Source organism: Gigantopelta aegis, chromosome 3 (assembly GCF_016097555.1).
Source record: "Gigantopelta aegis isolate Gae_Host chromosome 3, Gae_host_genome, whole genome shotgun sequence".
In the NCBI taxonomy this organism is placed as follows: Eukaryota; Metazoa; Mollusca; class Gastropoda; order Neomphalida; family Peltospiridae; genus Gigantopelta; species Gigantopelta aegis.
The window spans coordinates 22,853,959-22,878,880 of record NC_054701.1 but is presented as its reverse complement, the minus strand read 5'-3'; the positions used below and the strand labels follow the sequence as shown (position 1 = coordinate 22,878,880).

General features: G+C 36.6%; 1 protein-coding gene across 1 annotated transcript in view; it reads right to left on the bottom strand.

Moving 5' to 3' along the window:
* The window catches only part of LOC121367713 (septin-2B-like), a 123,508-nt gene extending 100,682 nt beyond the window's left edge, over positions 1–22,826 (bottom strand). The window contains exons 1-2 of the mRNA XM_041492049.1: positions 22,738–22,826; positions 22,608–22,618 (exon numbers count right to left, since the gene is read on the bottom strand). Coding sequence (XP_041347983.1) covers positions 22,608–22,618; positions 22,738–22,747 — 21 coding nt within the window. The 5' untranslated portion in view covers positions 22,748–22,826. The remainder of the gene's footprint in view (positions 1–22,607; positions 22,619–22,737) is intronic.
* Between the last annotated feature and the right edge of the window lie 2,096 nt (positions 22,827–24,922).

Below are 24,922 nucleotides of genomic sequence, written 5' to 3'. Positions count from 1 at the left end.
AATGACTCCTGGGCAAGGTGTAAGGGAATACACACAGACACTCAGACAGTTGTGGGGGCCCCCAAGGGATTTAATACAGTGATCCGAGGTCTACATCAATTACAGGGTGCGAGGTAGAGAAAGGGACATCTCATAGTGGTCGACCTGGTGTCACTGACAACATTTACAATGCATATCAAAACCTTTTATCATTGGTGATTGAAAAACTCCATGGCAGCTACATGTATTGTGAAAATAAAAATAAAAATTATCTTATTGTTATCCTTTTTCCAGATCACTTAGCAGTGTAAATATATATACACACATTCTTAAAGCATGTATGGTTATGTTGTTAGCATCAGTCAACCCTCCCCCCCAAAAAACATTTTTATTTTTTTTATTTTGAAGAAATGTATATGAAGTGAAACCACTTTAAAGTGCCCACCTCTATTAAGCAACCACCTGCAATAAGAAATCACCTCTATTATCAGGCACTGTCTTTAGAGCTCACATTAACATTATCCCAAATGTAATACAATAATATAAAAAAACTGACCTGTATTATGCAGCCACCTGCCTTATAAACCACTTTGTGACAAACCGGTGATGTGGTTACAAACATGTACGGCACATTTGGGTGTAAAACATTTAATGCTATGAATCCATAAAGTGCTTAATTAGACTAGTATGGTATATATATACTCTTCAAAAAAAGAAACGCAAAAGGGTACAAATGGGTTATAACTCCGATTTTATGTTTCCTACCCGTTCATGCTTTGTGAATATAAGGTCATTGCATGTCCCAAACACATTCCCATGGTTACATTCGATAAAACGCAGCTACTGTACAATAAAGTTCCAAAATGTGAATATTCGCAAAAACGCAGCCACGTGCAAACCATGTCACCACTGCACGTGCGTTGTCTGCACGTGCAACATGAACACCGACAGTATAAAAGTGCAGGGTGTTCGCTTGCCTGGCCTCTGTATCTGGCCGACAGTTGACAATCCAGGACATGCCACGTCTCAGTGAACCGCAGAGAAACAATGCCATCGGCCGACTAGACGCAGGCGAATCCAGAACGGCCGTTGCCAGGGCATTCCATGTGTCCCCAAGCACCATCTCCAGACCGTGGGACCATTACCAGCAACATGGATCAACACGTGACCTCCCTAGATCCAGTCGACCACGGGTCACTACCCCCGGGCAGGACCGCTACATCCGGGTACGCCACCTTCGGGAACGATTGACTACTGCCACCTCCACAGCCGCAGCAATACCAGGTTTGCGCAGGATATCCGACCAGACCGTACGGAACCGCCTACGTGAGGTAGGAATTCGTGCCAGACGTCCAGTTCGAGGTGTCATCTTAACACCACAACACCGTCGACTCCGACTGCAGTGGTGCCAGATTCATCGACAATGGCCTCAACTGCGATGGAGACAGGTGTGGTTCAGTGACGAGTCCCGATTTCTGCTCCGACGTCATGATGGAAGATGTCGCGTGTATAGGCGTCGTGGTGAACGTTATGCAGCAAACTGCGTGCAGGAAGTGGACAGATTCGGCGGGGGTAGTGTCATGGTGTGGGCAGCCATCTCACACACTGGCAGAACTGACCTGGTCCACGTGCAGGGCAACCTGAATGCACAGGGCTACAATGACCAGATCCTCCGGCCACACATCGTTCCAGTTATGGCCAACGCCAACGCAGTGTTCCAACATGACAACGCCAGGCCTCACACAGCACGTCTCACAACGGCTTTCCTACAGAACAACAACATTAATGTCCTTCCTTGGCCATCGATATCACCGGATTTGAACCCAATTGAGCATCTATGGGACGAGTTGGACCGACGCCTCCGACAGCGACAACCACAGCCCCAGACCCTGTCCGAGCTGGCAGCAGCCTTGCAGGCCGAGTGGGCCACCATCCCCCGGGACGTCATCCGTACTCTGGTTGCTTCAATGGGCAGGCGGTGCCAGGCAGTTGTCAACACACGCGGAGGCCACACCCGGTATTGACTCCAGATGACCTTGACCGTGGTGGTGTGTCCTATCACTTACTCACAATGGACTAGAGTGAATTGTGAACAATCCTGCAACATTTGGTAATTATCGGACTCACCATTCAATAATTAAATCAATTCTCCAAATGTTACGACAATGTGGTTTTGCGTTTCTTCTTTTGAAGAGTATATATATCACTTGTTACAAAGTTGATTTCTCACACATGCATTGTTCTAAGCCGACTTATTTGGGTTTAGCTTTTCAAACCCCACATATGTAGGAACCTCTACACTAATGACCCTATGATTTGTCCCATCTCTGGAGAAAACCGTTTACGGGTTGCATAATACAACCTATCTGCGGTGATATTTAGAACATAACTGCTGACATTTATTACCAAACTTCTCATCATAAACATCATAACAAATATGATAAAACAGCCATTTATGACAGGTCGCTGTATAACAAACTGTTTTATGCTATTCATGGGTTAGAAAAAAATATTAAACAAGTCTTTAGGGTACTATATGCTATATAAAGGTTGCATCTGAAGCTAAATGACTTGTATAGAGGTGACATCTTTAGACAGGTGGATGTAATACAGAGGTGACATTTTAACACAAAGACGAGTCATGGAGGTGACATTTTAAGGTAGGTGACTACTATATATTACTGCCATCTCATACCCATTGGCTGTTATACAGAGGTGCCATCTTAAGGCAACTGGCTGCTATAGAGGTGCCATCTAATACCCACTGGCTGTTAATGTTATACAGCTCTAGGTACAATTTAGGTCCAGATTCTGTTTTACATTGTAGAGGTGGAATCACAAGTGGTTAGTTATAGTACCTTTGCTGGTTTGTCATTTATTTATTATAGCTTTATAATTACAAGTAGTTAATTATTGGATGACAAATATAGGTAATTTAACACTCCTCATCCTGTTAATTGTACATATTACATTTCAACCATCTGTTATTACACCCTTAGTTCACTGTGACAATTTTATTAAGTGTCACTCGCTGAAGTTCGTTGTATTTCAGGCATGACTTCATTTGACTATCAGGGGGCGAGGTGGTATAGCGCTCGCTTGTGGCGTGGTCGGTTTGGGATCGATACCCGTCAGTGGGCCTATTGCGCTATTTCTCGCTCCAGCCAATGCACCACGACTGGTACATCAAAGGCTGTGGTATGTGACAGCAGGTTTCCTCTCTCAATATCTGTGTGGTCCTTGACCATATGTCTAACGCCATATAACCGTAAATAAAATGTATTGAGTGTGTCGTTAAATAAAACATGTCCTTCCTTCAGTTTGTTGCCATTTGTACAGTAACATATATCTGTTTAATAGACTTTTTAATTGACTAAATCTACATAACAGTACAGTTTCTTGTTAGTGTCTGTATCATTACAACGTGTTTCTGGTCATCCTAATGTTTGTAGAAGCCACAACTGTTTTACCTCCCAATAATCTCGTAAATTCTTAAAATATATATTAAAGATACTAAAACATGATGTTTGAGCTACTACGATCAATTTATGTAGGTTGTCTAGAAATATTTTTGCAAGTCTTTTAGCATTGCACTGCGATATTGCAAAGTTGCGAGAGTTTGGTGAATTAGGACCCTGTGTTTAAAATTTGTCAAAGTACATCTCCAATTTCAAACCCATAACCACCAACTGTGACCTAGTAGGGGCACTTATGATCTGTTGCTTTTATTATGCATCCTCAAATTATTTTCTAGCAGAAAGCTTGATTTATTATTTGGAAATATGCTACAATGGTTGCAAATTCTGGATAGTCTCTTTAATGCTATTAAAGTGTATGTCTGAGTCACGAGATCCTATTAAATGCTTGGCTGTCAGTTTGTCTACTGTTGATTCCTCCAGAGAGTACCCTAGAACAGATCAATAACTAATTATGAAAACAAGGTTACACTATAAAAACCAAGAGTTGAAAACAAGAGAAAAACAAAAACACGAGAAACCATAAGTAACCAATTAATTGAACACAAGGCCATACTGCAATAACAAAGTAGAAACATAAAAAGAACAAAACCAACAACAGGTTCATGGCAAATCAGCAATTATCATAAAGCACGCTATCTTGAGCCACAACCACCCCTCCCCTTTTCTCCACCAAAACCCCCCAGAGAACATTGCTACTGGTGGGGGGGGGGGGGGGGTGAGACACCTCCCTTAACTTTCTTGACTTCAATATGGGTGCACACATTTGTAGTATAAAAAAGATAATTTTATGGTAACTTTGGCAAGCTATCAACAAAAGACAAGGGCCCATTCCACAAACATTATGCACTGAAGGTAACCTTAGCTCCAAGATTGATTTATGCCCAGGAAAGGAAGATTCTACAAGATGTCTTGATACATTTAAAGCCAAAAAGGTCTTAACAATGGTTTTATTTTCATTTAAGCATTTAGGCCACTGCATAACAATACAGTAGTAAAATAGTAAATATAAGAACATGCATAGTCCACCATGTCAATCTAATTTTAGCCACCCATTCATCCCAGAATTGTTTACATGTAGTAATTTTACTGAGGAAGCCAAAAAAGGTGTATCCAAATGAACTTTGATATCAGCTGAAAGAATGAGGAATTCACAGTGATGAAGGTATTTAGCAGATAAACCTAACACCTGTGGATTCTATAGCCTTGTAAACCTTATCAACACCAATCAACAAGCTAAAATAAAACTCTACAGCTCATTTACAGGCTTTAGTTATGGGAGAGCTGTATGTAGTCCAGTGGTTATGGCCTTTGCCTGAGAGCCAAAGGTTTGGAACTAATTCCTCTTGATGGATCCACAGGGATAATTCCCTTTGCAGTGATCGTCTTATCCTCTGTTAATCTTTAAATTACTTTTATGCTTTTACCAATTTAAAGTTCAATCATACTATCCTGGACACACCAGTTGGCTGGACTGTCTGTCCCAACACAGGAATCAGTGGTTAGGAGAGACGCCAGTGTATTGGCCTTACACCCTCACACTGAACCACAGTGGGAGGAAGGAAGGAAATGGTTTATTTAACGACGCACTCAACACATTTTATTTACGGTTATATGGCATCGGACATATGGTTAAGGACCACACAGATATTGAGGGGGAAACCTGCTGTGTCCACTTCATGGGCTACTCTTTTCGATTAGCAGCAAGGGATCTTTTATATGCACTATTCCATAGACAGGATAGCACATACCATGGCCTTTGGTGTACCAGCCGAGGTACACTGGCTGGAGCAAGAAATAGCCCAATGGGCTCACTGACGGGGATTGATCCAAAACCGACTATGCATCATGCAAGCGCTTTACCGCTGGGCTACCTCGCCCTCACCCCCCACCCCCCTCCTCCCACAGTGGGAGCCAATACTGGGATGCGACCCACTACCAGTTTTAAGGCCAATGGCTTAACCAATACACCAATAATACCAGTGTCTGTGCATGTAAAATGTCCCTGTATCATTCACAGCTGTGGAAACATATCTTTCCTTTTAAATTGATAATAAAGGCTTTGGATCAGAATGTATTTTTTCAAATATGTGCACAACTTTCATAAAAAAATATTTTGTTAAAAATATTTCTTTTTCTTCCAGCTTTTTTGTTTTAGATTTAATTATCACAAAGATAAGTATCCACACTGAAGATGATTACATATGGCAGAAATGTTTGAAAAACTATCTAAGACTACACTATTTCTCTGTTAACAATACATTAGTATGGCATAACCAAATGTAATGAACCAACATTTCTGATATACATAGAATAAGCTCTGGAGCAATGGTCGCTTACTTCCATTTTGACTTCTAGTGTTTTGGGTGCTATATGTAGATCATATAAACAGGACATTTTCTTTAGTGGTACAATTTGATATGGTGACCAGATGATTTCTCAACAAAAAAAAAATAGATAGTTTTTTAAACATACACTAGAAATCACGAGTAGCTATCATTCAAAACCATCATGAAAAAGACAAAGGAATCCAAAACACCACTATCTTAGGTTTATGACATTTTTACACGATTTTGTATACATATCCATGTATATATAATATAGCACAACAAAATTCCCTGATATTTTCCCAGATTCCATTACAAGAAAATAAAATTCCTTGTATTTTCCCTGAATCAGAATTTGTTTTCAAATTCCCTGAATTTTCCCTGCAGAGAACTATTTAAAACCATTTTCCCTGTTTTCTCTGTCCCGTGGGTACCCTGACATATATATATAAAAGATCCCATCTTTTTAACAGGAACAGACTATATATGGTAGTGGGTGTTTTCTCTGTCTCTAGACCAAGCTTTGCAATGATCCTAAGATGATGAAAATTACCCAGGACCTAAAATTGTCTGAAAATTATGTAGGATCTTGAATACAAGACTGATACTGTGGGCTTTTCACCAATGAGTAACATCAGGTTGTTTTTGGACAGCATTAAAATCTCAAATTCCATGGAAATCCACATGTCCTTCATCCCCATAATTAAACAATACGATAAGGTGTCAAACAAAACATTCGTTTTCTTCACTCTGCGAAACTCTTACTTTGTGTATGACCTACTCAGAACCTGTACATACTGTCCACTCCTTGAACAAATATTTGTAGTTCATGTATCTAGTACGCGTGCAGAATGTTTGCCAATATTATGGGACACCTTGGGTATTAGCACACATGCCATGTGAGTTATAAAGGAATTTTCTTTTCACCAAGAGATAAATCGTGTTTGTTCAGGTGTTATTAACCACAGTATTAAATTATATGTCTATCACACAAAATCAATATTCGTATATGTAATTATCACTAGTTACATTTTATTAACCTAAATATATTTAATAAACTGATTAATAAACAGACAATTATTAATTAAAATACAGGTCAGTTGAACTATATTAGATGATTTTGAAGAATAAAAATGTGGCCTCTTAACACAGGTGGCCATTAGAGCAGGTTTGAATGTAAATGTTCATCAAAGTGTTAGCAGATTCAAGTACATGTATATTACTAAATAATATTACGTTATGTTAGTGTGTAGAAGGATCCACGATTTTGAGGATACTCATAATAGTAATGGGTGTATGTGGTGGGGACAATTTAAACTTCTAAAAAGTAATTGGGGGGGTGATCACCAAATAATTAAATCACATAAGTACATGTGTGTGTGTCTGTCTGTCTGTCTGTCCGTATGTATGTGGCTAAGCTTAATACTTATAGTGATTTGCTTGCACTTTCATTTGATTTTCATCAGGTGTTAGTGATTTAAAATAAATTGTTATCCTATATACAGTGTTTGAAATAAGCACTTGTCCGTTTGTCCTGACAAGTGAAAATCTATTTGGACAAGCAAAATGTGCCTTGGTGGTTATCCAGTGAACAAGTAAAAATGTTCAGTGTAGTTTCATTTTGAGCAATCACAAACATTATTCTGGTACTTGAATAAAACGCATCATCTATTTGGACAAGTGAAAATATTGGCAGAAAAATAAATTTCAAGATGTATTTGTCCGGTGGACTAGTAAAAAAATTCTGCTTATTTCTATCACCGATATACACATACCGTACATATTGTACTTTTTTATCCTTTGCTTTTGTTTACAATTATTACGATCATACATTTGTTTTATCTTTAGATTTTGTTACTGGTAGGGCATTTGTAGTCCTTGAGAAATGAAGAACATTCCCAGATACCCTTTGGATCTGCCCTTGTAACAGTACAAAAGTGACATCAGGTTATATATACCGGTACATTGTACAGAAAAACAGGTACACTGTACAGAGAAACCCCTCAAAAGTAGATCCTTAGTAACCAGGAATCCTTCTAAAATTTGACATTTTTTATATCTTTTGAAAAATATTACTTAAACCCGGACTTTTTACTTGGTCCTGTGGGTGTTCGGTTTGGATGAGTTTTACAGTACATCCACGTACATGTAAGACTGTTATGTAACAAACACGTCATACTATTCACTAGTTAAATTGTGACGTTGATCTGTACCAATTATCTTAATTTTCAATAACATGTTTTCACTTCATAACAGATTAATTAGATCAGTTCTGAAGTGTGGAGTGAACAGCAGATCATACTGTACTTTGTAGACTAAATTAATACACATGAATATTATCAAGTGAAAGTTTCCATAGTTTTAATTTTAAAACTATGAACATAGATAAAAAGTTATTATAACACTGTTGAAAACAAAATGGAGCTTTTGCTCAATGATAAAGTAATGTTAAACTTGATGTACTGGATATCAGAAATAAAATAAAAATTGTTTCAGGAAGGAAGGAAATGTTTTATTTAACGATGCACTCAACACATTGTATTTACGGTTATATGGCGTCGGACATATGGTTAAGGACCACACAGATATTGAGAGAAAACCCACTGTCGCCACTTCATGGGCTATTCTTTTCGATTAGCAGCAAGGGATCTTTTATATGCACCATCCCACAGACAGGATAACACATACCACGGCCATGGTGCACTGGCTGGAGCGAGAAATAGTCCAATATCCCAAACATTGTTTCAGTTGTTCAGGCTCTATATCACCACATCCCACACCACAAAGGTAAAAATTAATATTACAGTCTGATTTCATGACTAGAAATTAACAACGGCACTGACAGCAATTGCCATTGTTGTTGCAATATGAATTGACATACGTCAGAGCTTTTCCGATGGCAGGTGTTTGACACCAGATAAACATTATTGCCATCGGTTGAATGGATTATTTTTGGTTTTTATATTTGTTGCAAAAATTACTGGTTTCAAAACAGCCATAGGTAACAAATTATCTTTTTCTTGCCTTAGGATGAAGAAAAACCATGTGTTTTTTATAGCTGTGAAATGTAAATAAGGATGTGTAAGACTAATGTTTTGACAGCACAATTGGCTCCACACCTCCTGGAATAAAAACCATGTGTTCAAAAGATTATCAAACCAGACAATGCAGATTCCTTCCTTACAATGAATATCATATGTACATAGAATATCATCTGTACATTGAACATTGTGTATATGTAACACTAACACCCACATGTATATGCATTCTGTGATTTAACAATATTTTGGATGGCTGGATGAATCACCTACATGTACATCAATTCTGTAAATATAATAAGAGTGGATGGATAGATGAATGGATGGATGGACGACCTGTAGGTATAAGCATACTGTAATAAGAATATTTTAGATGGATGGATGGATATATGGAATGGATGGAAGGAAGGAAGGACGGACGGAAGAGTTTGCATTTCAAGCAGATTGATGAATTAACCATCGGCTATAGGATGTCAAACATAGTCATAAAAAAAACCCTGCTACATCTTTTATATGGACTTTCCCAGACAGGAAAGCACATCTCACAGCTTTTGACCTGTTGTAGTAGACTGGTTGGAACGGGAATAACATCAACCAGTTTAATGGATCCACTGAGGTAATTCGATCCTGTGACACAAGCACCTCAGGCGAAAGCTAAACCCGAATGAGCTAAATCCTGTCCCCATGGAATAATTTTAGAATTTTTCTTCTTCTAATTTTCATTATTATTCTTACTTACCTAGTACTAGCATAACAACAATGATTCAGGGTTGGATAGCATTGTTTTTGTGCTAGTATGGTAAGTTGAATAAGACTACATGCACATGTATAACAATAGCTCAGCATAATTAGTCATTGGCTGTTGGGTGGAACATGAACATCTCCATCAGACAGAAAGGAATGAAACAATTGTTTAGCAACACCTCAGGACATCCACATCTGGTATAGACAATCAATGACACACTCCAACCTTTGACATTCACTATTACTACATTTATCGAAACGTTTGTTTCCTTTTCATACTTTTATCAATTCCCTTAAGCTGCAGCTTTGCACAATTCAGAAACTTCAAAAGGCTTGAAGTCTTATCAATGTGGTAACTTTATACTCCCATCAAGACTGACGGATCAAACTGAACAAACAAAATCCACTATCACGTCTCTGGTGAATAGATTAAACAGAAATATGTCCAGATCTGTCAAATGTATTTATGTTTCCAATAGCCATGCACTATGACTGATGCAGTCAGCTGTTTCAAAGTGGACAACTGCACATATCCCTCGTCTATCGAACTAACTGTTCTGAGTATTACTGTTTATCTTTCTGGGGGATTTTTTCCCCTCCCTCTGTTTTTTTTAAAACACTGACAAGTGGGTTACATTTATAACATCCTAGGAACTCCTCTGTGGGTTTTCTTTTCATTTTTTTCTTTGTTTGTTCTTTTTTTCTTTTTTTGAAATTTGAACATTTAAATCTTTATAAAAACATGCAAGTACATTGTATATTATTTCTTCAATCTTATCCTTTAAATATCACAAATATATAAATATAGTACACATAAGTCTATTTTCATAGAAATAAGTATGATGTGGCATTTAGTATTTCAGCCAGGAATAAATTTTTGGGTATGGTGCTATGGAACTGAATGTAAACACAGTCTCCCCCAGAAAGAAAATGAGTTAAGGTTAGGGTTAGGGTTAAGAAAATCATACAGTAATGATAAGAGTAGTTAAGTTTGTCAAAAAGTTAACTAAAAAAAACAATCTACGAACATTTTTGGGTATGGAAGGAAGGAAATGCACTCAACACATTTTATTTACGGTTATATGGCGTCAGACATATGGTTAAGGACCACACAAATATTTAAGGGAGAAACCCGCTGTTACCACTTCATAGGCTACTCTTTTCAATTGGCAGCAAGGGATCTTTTATATGCACCATGCCATAGAACAGGATAGCACATACCACGGCCTTTGATGTACCAGTCGTGCTGTACTGGTTGGGGCGAGAAATAGCCCAATGGGACCACTGACGGGGATCGATCCCAAACCGACCGTGCATCAAGCGAGTGCTTTACCACTGGGCTACATCTCGCCCTTTTGGGTATGGTGCCATACCTGTTTTACCCTCTGGCAGAAGCCTATTCTAGTACACACTATTTATCAACTTGTCTGTACATTTGGGATTGCTAAAGGCTTTTCAATATTTCTCCTTATTGTGGTAAAAATGTATAATGTCATGCTCTTTAAACGGTTTAGAACTATTAAGAATCATTCAAAATAATAGCTTCAATTTAAGAATTAAGATTTTGTTTTAATGACATGCATACTGGTTAATTACCCAGAATTAAATGTTAAAAACCTATGGTCAGTTTTCGCCAGAAAATTAAGGCTAATGATTACTCATACTTCCCTTCACATTTTTGTGGAAAATCTTGGGAAAGTGAAAAAATTAATAATCATATAATAAAATATTTAATAAAATATTTAATAAAATATTTAAAACTTTACATGTATGTGACTGCTCAACTAGCACCATTTTAGTAACATGATCTTCAGTTAGCCTTGATTTTGTTCATGGTGAAAGACTGTTTAGTTACTGGGTTAATCATATTACTTGATGTAGATTTAAGAAGCCAGCTCCCATCTGTTAAATAGCAACATCTTGACTAAATAACATACTTAAATGTTTTAGGCACAAGCAGCGTATTGCGGCATATCAAATATATCATTACGTTATACAGGGCGGGACGTAGCCCGGTGGTAAAGCATTCTCTTCATGCGCGGTCGGACTAGGATCAATCCCTGTCAGTGGACCTAGTGGGCTATTTCTCATTCCAGCCAGTGCTCCACAACTGGTGTAACAAAGACCGTGGTATGTACTATTCTGTCTGTGGGATGGTGCATATAAAAGATCCCTTGCTGCTAATCGAAAAGATTAGCCCACGAAGTGGCAACAGCGGGTTTCCTCTCTCAATATCTGTGTGGTCCTTAACCATATGTCTGACGCCATATAACCTTAATTAAAATGTGTTGAGTGTGTTGTTAAATAAACCATGTCCTTCCTTCTTCATTATGTTATACAAACAACTCACTCCTATTACCTTTAACCTGCCCCCAAAGGGGCCTTCTGATAAAACTGTCAAAAAGGAAACGACAATAAACATACATGTAGTTTACAACACTGGTTAGGAAGTGCAGCAGTATATTACCAAGAGGAAGGTTAAAAGTCATCCGTTTTGCAATACACTATCTCTAACTGATGCATAGGAAGACCGTCTCAAACCATTATCCAATTTTATTATTAACCCCTGTGATCCTACGCCCATAACAAGTGGTGTTACATCAGTCCACCTGCGGGAGCGAGATAAGCATGATCAATTAACCCTCCCACTGACAAATTAACAGCATTCTTTTCATTACAGGAAATTATACTTCAGCACCAAAACTTCAAGGGCTATGCTATTGACATTTTCAGCGGCTGGGCCCAGGTGCATGTGCCTGTACCTTTATTGGATACAGGCACGTAAAAAGAGTTATAAGCAAAGCAAAGGCTAAGTAAACCCTGTTAATAAAGTCTTCTATCTATTCATGAATCAAATATGTGATGCTCATTTAAAAATAAAAGATGAAAACATAAACTAATCTGTAACAACCAGTCAGGGTTTCTGCCAGAGGGTAAAATGGGCATGGCGCCATACCCAATTTTTTTTTTTTAAGTTAACTGCTTGACAAAATTAATGACTCTTATCATTATTGTATGATTTTCTTTACCCTAACCCAAAACCTAACCCATTTTCTCTCTGGGGGAGGCCACCCCCCATATCCCCTATTGATTGTGGTTGCATTCAATTCCGTAGCGCCATTCCCAAAAATTTCTTTTTGGCAGAAACACTGAATCTGGAACTTTCTATTATACATACATGTAAATAAACATACTTTTTAAAGCAATTTAGATTAAATTTAGTCTACATTGTGAAAAATATTTCATGCAAAAAACACACACAAAACAAACGCCCACCTCAAATAACATAAAAAGCACAACATTTACGGTCTGTTGCTTTTACACAAGAGTAAAAGCATAACAATGTTCTGTACAAGTCCAAGACAAAATTCTAACAACATTAATATGAAATGACCAATAAACAATGTAAAGTACCTTCTTTCTGGGTTGGAAATTCTTGCAGTTGGCACCGGTATACATTACTTATGGAATGAGTAGATCCGGACTAGAAGTCTCAACAAATCAACAAACTAAAACACTCTGACTCACATCAGACTGCTGCCACTTGATGACAGCTGCTCAATGAACTGAAGTCAAAAATCACCCACAATAAAATGTTCAACTGTCAGAATCAGGAGCCTAAACCCCTGCTCCTTATTAACAGAAAATGTGAGGCAATTTCAACATACAAATGCTCACTCATTGGCCCTGTTTTGAATTCATTACCAGGTGCTAACTTAAGTCCATTATAATTTTAAGAGTGCAGTGCATATATTTTCTTTCATCTTGTAGGGATTAAGTTGATTTATGGGCCAGGTGTAGGGACCCTCGAGGGGATCACACTGGACAGATACCATGAGAATAGAGTACTGGACTTTGGTAATCTGGAAATGATTGTATACATGTTTATAGATGCTGACCACTTCAGCAGGGTGGTCCGTAAATAAACAGGAGAGAGGTGTGTGAATTGTGCATCAGGAACAGATCAACTGCCTGGCTGGAGTTTATGTGGAGACAATGAAGATAATTTTAAACTTAGTAGTAAAGGAAAGGAATGTATTGTGCTACAGGAACAGATCAACTGTCTTTCTTGCGTTTATATCCTAGACAGTGAGGATCATTTTAAAGTTAGTGTTAATGGTAAGGAATGTATGGTGCACCAGGAACAGATCAACTGTCTGGCTTGAGTTTATATGGAGACAATGAAGATAATTTTCAAGTTAGTGCGAAAGGAAAGGAATTCAGGTCTCGCTATGGCACTCATCAACTTCCACCAATTTTAGGAACAACTGGCTAAAAAAAAAAAAAAAATTGGCGGAAGAAAAATTCATGCAATTTGTATTTTATTGCAAAATAACTGATTTTGCATTTTTGTAAAGATAGTTACATGGCAAAATGTTTTGCTCACTCAGAGCTAGCCCTGGAATGTATGGTACATGTATATCACTATTCCAGCACAATGGTTTTCATTAGCAGCTGTCCTGCACAGGATCATGTGTGTGTCATGATATACAGGAACTGTGACTTGGTCTCAAGAAGAAATCTACCATCCTCTTATATACAAGTAGCACAACCCTATCCAACAGCATACAGAGCACCACATACTATCAACATTTTGCTTTACATCAACTAAAGGTTCAAGCATGCCTATCTTGAACAAATATTCAGGGTTTTCCAGAGAGATCTTCCCAGGAAAGATTAGCACTTATGGTTGAAGTGGGAATGCAACAATGACGGCAAGGTAAGAGAGGTAGGTAAATGCAGGTAGAGGCAACGTTGTGGTCCCTGACCTCAGATACATAGCTTTGGCATTGTTCTCTATCTACATGTACATGAAGAGTGTGTTCATTATTATGATTAAATACTGCTACATGGACATGTATCTTCTGGTTATGTATTATTATGGAAGTTTTAGAGAAATTCTGGACATGGTGGAAGTTATAAAATGTGAGTATTGTTCTCTTCCTGGTATAAGAATTCAATGGTCTTCACAATGACACATATTCACACTACCTACTGCAATATCTACATCACAATACACATTCACTATATACTGAAATTAAAAACAAAACAAAGAGCAACACTTAACATTTTCATTTCCAACCTTTAAAAAAACACAAATCTGGGTCACTTTTATTGGCTACATGTACCTCAAATGGTGGCTTCCCATCAAATATATTACTTCTTACAAGTTTGATACCTCATGAATTCACCACTGCCAATTTTGTAAGACTCAATATCTGACTTAATAAGACTAGAATCTATACACACTAAACATGGACCTTGTGTTCTCTGTACTTTCTAGTTTTAGTGTTAGTCAAGGATTTTTTGGGGAAGCACCTGTTCTCACAGAAAAGAAAGAAAGAAATGTTTTATTTAATGATGCACTCAACACATTTTATTTACGGTTATATGGCATCAGACATGGTTAAGGACCATACATATTTTGAGAGGAAACCCACTGTCGCCACTACATGGGCTACTTTTTCCTATTAGCAGCAAGGGATCTTTTATTTGCACTTCCCACAGGCAGGATAGCACAAACCATGGCCTTTGTTGAACCATTTATTGATCACTGGTCGGTGCAAGTGGTTTATACTTACCCATTGAGCCTTGTGGAGCACTCACTCAGGGTTTGGAGTCGGTATCTGGATTAAAAATCCCATGCCTTGACTGGGATCTGAACCCATTACCTACCAGCCTGTAGACCGTTGGCCTAACCACAACGACACTAAGGCCGGTCTGTTCTCACAGAATGCAAACACTAAAATTTTGGTATTCTCAAGTTACCTAAATATTACGTGGGATTGATTAATTAATTTAATAAAATCAAAAAACACTATTGCACTTGCAACTTTGAATGAGAAGAGTATTTTAACTTTACCAACAAATTTATACCAAGTTAAGATTTTTTAAGAGTGAAACAGATAGAGCACAAACTGTATAATCTAACTACCACTGGAACAGAAGGGAAATTCATTCATGTTTGAATACGCATGTCATTAAACACTACTTAACCTGAAAACTTTACCATTTGTAACAGGTAAATGTGATTAATTATTATCTGATCATCTATTCATCATTTCTTCAAAATAAAAAGCACACATTTGTTACTTTTAACTAACCAGTTCCAAAAGAACAATTTTTAATATAATTTATTTATGCACAGACAAGACAAATCATGTAAAATGACATGTTTAAATTGCAAATGTGGATACTGTTGGACATGAAAATAAATAGGTAAAATTAAACAAACAAACAAAATATATGTGACAAATGCACTCTGCATATGTAGTAGTGTAGGTATAAAGTGCTCCTACTGGCAGTAGCTAGTGGGAATTTCCCTATTAGCTCAGTTGGTAGAGCGCTGGTTTCTAGTACTGAGAGTCTGTGGTTCAAATCCTCTCAGTGGAGGTTCATTTTTCTGTTACACATATATTATATTAACCAGCAGAACTACATTACATTGTAAATCGATGTCTGAAAGTCTGATCTCCAGGCTGGGTAATTGAGGCTGACTAATCACCCTGAGGATGTTTTCCTCCAGTAGAACCCTTAGCAATGCTAAACAGATCATTATAGTTAACAATGTGAAAGACGACAAATCCAAGTGGAACATCCTACATGATCACTCAGTGAATTCTTTACTTTCTTTAAATTTATCCTGATCAGCTGTTTTGTGATCTAAGAAGCCATTTAGAAGTCTTCACCAAGTACATACAGAAGGTAATGAACGCTACATCTGTCTGCTGGATGCAGACATGGCTAATACTCAACACAGATATGATATCCATTTAAAAATAGAGGCAGAAATGATTTTGAATTTTTTTTTTAATTAAAGCTATACTCTAATATAAATCATTATTCAACATTTCAGATATCATATCTTTGTAAAAGAAATATTTCATGCACAAAAAAAACCACCCAGACACTCAAAAGAATGGTAGAGCCATGTATACTTGCATGTTAAACGGTGAATTGAGAAAACATGAATACATTTTCATAACTGCTTTAGTGTTTTCCCTGCCATGGCGCGGCACCATGCCTCAAGTGTCTAGCACCATTTTGCCCTAATCAACATACTATCAAGAGTCCGACAAATGCACTAGCCCGATCCTTGTTTTTTTTTAACACTGGGCTAGTGCAAATACAAACCCAGTAACCCGATGGGCTAGCAGTGTTCAAGATTAAAATGTTTTGGGCAGTATCCCTGTTGGATAATAACATTTCAAAATCTGTTATCCCACCTGAGAATTTAGTATCCCACTTTTGGATATGATTACCTGACATTCAAATAGAGCAAGCAAGCCAATTTTAATAAATAAAAAGGCTGTATTGGTTGAAAACATTTTATAATGGCTGCTTGCCTTTTCAGTTTTTTTATCGACTTTGGAATTACTAGGCCTAATTAAGGAACACTTAGACTGGCAGGAAACATCACAACAAAAACAATAGCAACTTAGCGGTTCTAAGTCTCCAGTATAGTATTAGACTGGGTACGAGTTGGGAGAAATATTGTTACGGCGTAGCATTGGTCTGGGTACGAGCACAAAAATACTGTTACTTAACTTCGTCTGTAAATGATGACTTTCATTGTTTAAACGAAAAATAAAAACTCAGGATTAAAAAACCCCAACATTATATGGTATTCCGGCGGGATACTGGGTTCTTGAAGTGTGGTATACAAATTTAAAATCTGGTATCCCCAGGATATCGGGATACTGTTAATCTCAAACACTGGCAAGTGGGGTTTTTGGGGTGGTTTTTTTTAAAAAAGATCAAAATTAGGCTGAAAAGAAAATTACATACAACAGGTCAGTTTAAATTTTGTATTATCACCGGTATCAATTTATTTTTGAAATGTCATTCACCTCTACAGGTTGAGATAAATGTTCACCTACATGTACATATTAATAACAAAACATAATAAAACCTTTTAAAAAAAAAAAGATGTGTATATGTACATCGAAAAACAAAAAACAAATGAAGTTCAGCCCTTGTTTTAGGTACTATGGGGGTTGGGTTCCCAGAAACATATATCGTATTTTTTTAGCCGTATATAAAGTTTGTTTAATTCATCAGAAATTTGGGCTAATGCGTATTTTGGTGGGCTAGTAGAATTTACAAAACCCACTAGCCCTTTGGCTCATGACTTTTCAAAAAGATTGTCATACCCTGATGCTATCAAAGCTATTCTACCCTGAGATTCACAGCTGTGGTATGTGCTATCCTGTCTGTGGGAGGATACATATAAAAGATCCCTTGCTACTAATGGAAAAATGTAGCGGGTTTCCTTTCCAAGACTATCTCAAAATTACCAAATGTTTAACATCCAATAGGCTGATAGCCGATGATTAATAAATCAATATGCTCTAGTGGTGTTGTTAAACAAAACAAAATTCTGAGATTAAACAAGCCTTTTTTTGGTAATTAATTCTAAAATGACTTTTATTAAACACTCAGTTATACATATTAGTTTCACAACTAATGAGAAAATCATAATCTACTACTGTCAATACATTATATGGAACAGTAACATACGAGTGCAAGTTTATTTTAGTTTTTATTTATTGGGGGTGAGGGTGCATAAAAAAAAAAGTGTCCCAAAAATGGTGAAAATCACAACAAAGTGATGATCTTGCCAAATTTCTAGGAAAAAATCTTTGTTTGTTAGGTTTTTAAAAAGTAGAGGTTGGAAGCTTTTGTTCCAACACCAACCCATTTCATTAAATCAACACTGAAAGAGATTTTGTCCTACCTGTATGTACGTCACCTTTAAAAACTGCTAACCAAAAGAAATACCAAATACATGTGCATGTAAATGTTTTAACTTATTAAACATAAATAATTTTAATAATGATATATTAATACACATTTACTTATTGAATTCATCTACAAGCCCGTATCCACTTAAGGATGTGGCATGTCCGTTCTATGCACAGGACAAATAAACAAATTAATATGTAAATATTACACAGTTACTTTATATACATGTAAGCCAAACAATACTCATGTTTCATAGCTTTTTTGTAACAAACAGCTCAACCCAGCTCCTATTACTTTTACATATATATGTAAAAACACCAAGAGTTGTCTCCCTTAAATTAAACAGACATGGTTGTGCACTAGGGCCTCCACGAGTCCAATATATTGGACTCGAGTACTCGAGGGTCAAACTCAACCCGGACCCGAGTACCCGACACTTACACAAGATGATAATGAGACAAAGGAATATAACGTAAAATAGCATTATATAGCTTAATTCCAGCACTGAACATGAATGCCAAATCATGCCATTGTATTGCATTTAGAAACCTGTTGATAAGTTCAGTATTGTGACGGACGAACGGACGGCCAGATTAAAAAAGAAACTAGCAAATAGTCATATAATTATCGTGTAACTTGTATCGTTAATTAGTTACTGCTGAACTAGTTGCTCTACATTGTCTCACTTGTACGGGTACTCGAATGGACTCGAGTCTTTGCTAGACTCGACCCGTGCCCGAGTACTCGAGTACTTGTGGAGACCCTATTGTGCACCCTACCCCAAAACACCAAACTGATTTTAACCCAACATAGCGATGCTAATGAGGACTGAGAGATGGCTTTCCAGTTTTGGGGGTGCTGTAACACGTAGGACTAATTTTTTTTGCCAAATTGTTACGCAGCGAACTGGTGGTCTACTGGTACTAGAAACCGTAGGCCAATCACAATACAGGACAGTCAAGAAGAACAGGTATATCCCGGCGAATTTCGTTTTCTCTGGCACCCTAAATTAAGGAGAAGTGCTCGAAAGACCACTCGTTAAAAATTATAACAAGCAGAAAATAAAAATTGGTAATGGAATACTAGTTTTTAAAAAGCGGAAATCTGTTTTATAGTGGAAAACAATCAGGTCTGATTAAAGCTGCAATGTTGGGATGATGACAGAATTTCTCTCACAGAACCAATTGTTTTGCCTATTTCAAGTAGTTGTGGTCTTCTTCAGCTTCTGACATCATAACCCAGTGGTACAACAGGTAAAGCTTATACAAATAATGTCATCTACTTAATTCACACCTTACAAGTCAGATTACTGGCATATCAAATTAAAATTATGCTGTAGGGAACGGTATTACTGCAGAAATATAATAAACATGACCATATATAACTTACGTTCATTTGATTTTGCCAATGAAAGTTGAAGTGACTGTGTTCTTGTATGAAAATGATAGAAAGGCGGATTTTTACTAATAGCAGAATTAACATTTAATATACTAAATCTTCCTTAGATCTTGCCCCCCAAAAAATTCATTTTTTAAATGTTCTGATTTGATTTTTGGAACTTGGTTCATGCCACCATGGTTCAATTTATCCACTTCTAAGTATATGTAGGACAAGATTTTTGCACACTCAAAATAACTACACGCCATTTTCCAAGAGACACGTTTTGTGTATAATTGTAAACATGTATAGATCTGATATACAGCTCATGATTCTGCCAACGGGTGGGTATTGGTGAACTGTAAAAAATCTGAGGAGAATTCTCACCCCTGTGCTGAAGAAAGGCATTAATTACTTTTTCAATATCAATCCATTATTCCCAAGGAATTTTCAACAAGGTCCCATCTCTGGTGAGATTGGGGAAAATGATTTAGTCATAATAGGGATTTGTTTAAAGGACACTGAATGATGGCAATGCACTAGATTGCAGGCCTCTAAAAATTGTGAGAACAGTCATTTCGTACGCGCGTTGCTGGCACAAATCTAATTTTGCGTAACCCTAGTTTTTGTTCGCGCAAAATTTGAAGCACCATTTACATGGATATAACAGGTTATGCAAAAACAAAATGGATTACATGGATTTATTTCTGCGTAACCGATAAATTTTCACCCAGATTTTCAATTTTCAGAGGCCAGTATTGTTAAACTAATTTATCAAAACAGACTGGTCATCACAAAAATATTTACTCATCAAATTGGGAATTTTCAGTGCCACATGCCTTTAATAACGGGCCTATATTCAGTATTGCAGAACATCTGGAAAAATCACTGATAACAGCATTCATACCCATTGAGAAATTACTTATATTCACATTAACAATATGCAAAAAAAAAAAAAAAACATTCAATTACCACAGACCGATTGGCATAAATATATTCGTCAGGTAGTAGTATACTGTCAGTGTTCGAGATTTAAAACATTTGTGCAGTATCCCAATTGGATACTAAGATTTCAAAATCTGGTATCCTACCTGAGAATTTAGTATCCCACTTAAATGAAATTCATAAATAACATCATAACGGACTATGACAACACTGTTACTTAACTTCATCAGTAAATGATGACTTTCATTGTTTCAACGAAAAATAAAAACATAGGATTAAAAAGAAAGAAAAAACTTCTGGTATCTCATTGGGATACTGGGTTATTCAAAATTAAATTCTGGTATCCACGGGATATCCGGATACCATTAATCTCGAACACTGACTGTAGATCCTGAAATTAATGCATCTCTAAATTAATGTGAATGATGGTGGTCAGACTAAAATGCGACATGAAATCAATGCGAGTGGCCTCCCTATGAAATATTACTTAATAATTACATGTCTGTGTATTTTTCGGTTAAATCTGAGTTACAGGCATCTTCAATGAGATCAATTGACTAATCGTCGTCTTCCTCCTTTATTCTTCTTGTTTCTCTGTTCTAATCTATATAGAATTATTTATATTCTGACAGGTTTAAAATACAAGTTTTACTTTTTTCAACACTAAATTGTATTTTTCTCAAAATGTCCAGGTTGACCAGTTAATATTTCAATTGTATAATGTAGGGAAAGGTCTTTATATCGGCTATGCCTGTTGACCAATCCCATCTATGAATATATAAACAGAAATAAATACTGTCTGTGTACACATCAGTTAACCTGTTTAGACCCTAGTCTATTTGGTGAGATCAACTCAAAGCATATTTTTTGCAGCAATGACTTACCTAACATGTATACATGTAGTTACTTAAATCTGGCTAAACATTAGCATACATGTACCATTACAAAGTTATATATCTTCCTAAGATATGCCAACAATGTTGCAGTCATAAGTTGCAGAAAACATGAACAGTAAAAACAAAGAACTGGTCAACCTCAGGATTAGGTGCTAAAACCCATTCATACCAGATGAATCTTTTGTCGGTTTTGCTGGACTATTGGGCAATTAATCTTGTCTTGCCTATGATGAATTGTGCTCCATTTGTTTTATAAATGTATTAGAATTTTAATCTTTGTTTTAATAGCGTGTGACACATAGATTGCTGGATTATCACTAGACAAAACAAAGAAATAAATGTGTCATATTATTAATGTGAACACAGTGTACTAAACGGGTAACTAAACAGGCAATTTGTGTTCAGAAACTTTTGCTGCCTGGTGGACAACTGAATTGTAAATTTTACTCGTCCGAGCAAATTTTTACTCTCCTGGGGCGAGAGGACGAGTACTTTTGGGCAGCCCTGGCTTATGTTTACATATATATATAAACATCATATCGACTTATATTAGAAGCTGAAACATCAGAGGCCGAATCGTCTTGGGCCTATTATGCACCTGGGCTTAAACATCATATGTTTTCCATAACACATCATAAAACTATTAAAAGGTCATTATAAAATTCCAAGAAAACAAATCAACTGATAAGTGAAGAGTTAGGGCAATACCAGTCTTCTGGTGCAGTTCCTATTTGGATTACAAAATATTATATACAGGGGAATGGGAGAAACTCTTAGGAACTCATGCCATCTCTCATATTTGACTTTCAAGTTTCATGTCTTTAACTACTCTACTGTTAACTACTTTTAATTTTATTGATTGATGAAATAATAACACCACTATATATTTATGAATGTAGAACATGTATGGAGATTATGTAGTTGGTACAGGTTCATGTCAGACTTTCGTCGTTATATTATTGGGTTCTGTGTATTAAGTACGTGTAAAGTGTTTGATGAATCAACAATGAGTCATAAATTGACATGCCATCTTTAAATTTCAAGATTTCAATCGATATATTATGGTAAAAATGTACTCACTTGTCTTGAATCTGTGTCAGTTGGAAAAAATATATGAAAAAGATAAAAATAAATATTAGCAAACTGCAAAGCGGTAATAATAGGAAACGACAATAAAATGTATCAAAAGTAAACAACACACTAAACGAACCTGTCGCCATTTTTTCTTTGATAGCTTTTCAAAAGCCGCCAAATGATATCATTTCCGTGTTATTCTGTTCTAGTATCTCCCTCCGTTGATCGCAATAGCCCCATACTTAATAATGTCCACCCTTGCTGTAAGTCGTATTGGTTATACATTTATGTCAAAATTTACTTTATTTTTGTCAAAATGAACAATTTTTTTTATCAGATTAGACCTTTTGATTCTTTTTTTTTAATTCTGGAAAACAAGGTCACACGTGAGTAATTAACCACTGGTGTAGCCAATATTTTATTTTGGAGTATGTCACATAAATTATATCATAATCTGTATACGTATATATACAGGTTTACGCGGGTTGTGGCACACCTAAAAAAACACACAAAAAACGTAGTTACATGTAATATATCTAAATTACATAAAACAAAAACTCTAGTAGATGCAGTTAGTATGGGAAAATGAGCGAATTATACAGGCCCATCGGAGTGTCTTTATGGGATGGAGTCATGTACACACCTATAGGCTCTGCCTGTTGTGCAATCCTTTTGATTCTTTTTTGATCAATAAAATATCTCAAAACAAAACAATATACACACACCGGCATAACCCAGTAAGCGCCAATGCAAATGAACTTGAAATTGAATTGAACGTTGCTTGTATTTGTTTATCTGGTCTGACTGAACGTCTGTTTTAATTACAAGTTTGGAGGGGGATCGTAAAAAAAAGAAGAACATTAATATATAATAAAATTATAACTGTCGGAAAATTTAGGGGGCCTGGCCCCTGCCACACCCCACACCCTAGATCCGCCTCTGCATATGTCCTAGATCAACCAGTGTCACTTGTTAATGTAAATTGTCTGACATATGATATCATAAATTTTATATCAGATCTGTACAAGAGTTAAAAAAGTTTGTTTTGTTTAGCAATACCACTAGAGCAGGGTTGAAAATTAGCAGTCAACCGATCGCCCGTGGCGACCTTTATTGGCTAAAACAAACCTAAGAATTTTACAAAGATAATCCATTGGGCGACCATCGATTTTAGGGCCTGGCGAGTATGGTGCCAGTTAAAAAAGAAACACACCGAAATTGAATCGAATGTAACAAAACACTGTTTGTGCTGGCGCGAACTACAGCTCTGGCAGCAGAAGACATAAAAAATGAGATAAGAACAGATCAGATCTAAAGTCTTTAAACATGATGACATAACCGTACAAAGATTACTATAATAAACAATAAGTACGCTTTTATGCTTTGTAATATGAAAGTAAAAAAAAGTACATCGTATATTTTGGTAAAATGTTTGTTTTGATTTTCTTCACATATTTATTTTTCTTTCTATATTTATTTTATTAGTAGCCTACTACTGTAGCATTTACAATATTCGAATTAAACGCACACGCGTCTGTGCAACCACACACACACACACACACACACACACACACACACACACACACACATTACATTTAAATATTCGTTTTGAGACTTCTCTGTTTGCGTCAAAAGGGAACCCATGAATTCGTATGATATTCATAATGAATAAAGATAAAATTCATATAAAAATATATTAATTTGTTAAGTTTTAAACCCATACCACCTCAAATACAATGTAACATTTTTTTGGGGGGGAAAAGGTCAGTGTAAACTAAAAATAAAATTCTTTACAAATTACCATCAAACTGCATAGGTTAAATATTATTTTCTGATACATGTTTTAAGGCAAATGATGGAAAATCCAAGGTAATCTGAACGACAAAACCGTAAAACATGACCAGGGCCGTATCTCTGCACAATGCAGAGGCGAATGAGAATTTGGCGAAATAGTGTATGATTCCATGGATCTCTATCTAGTGCCTCGTCCACAGGACAGTCACTCCCAAAGAAATCCTTTACTGGAAATTCCACCCCTCTTGCATCGCCACAAACAGGACTGCCACTCCAGACTAGTTTACTAAAGTACACGCAGTTCTACCTTTAGTCTCTTTGTACTGCATTATATTTTACTTCGGAGACAATGCAAGTCGAGCTGCATACCTTGGCTGTTCTAGCATTTTGTCTTCACCCCTGTATTAAAAATTATATTTAATATGTATATAAATTAATGGTAGTTTGTAAAGAAACATTTTTATTTATATATAATGGATTTCATTTTCACTTTTTGTTTTCAATTGGTATGGGTTTAAAACTTAATA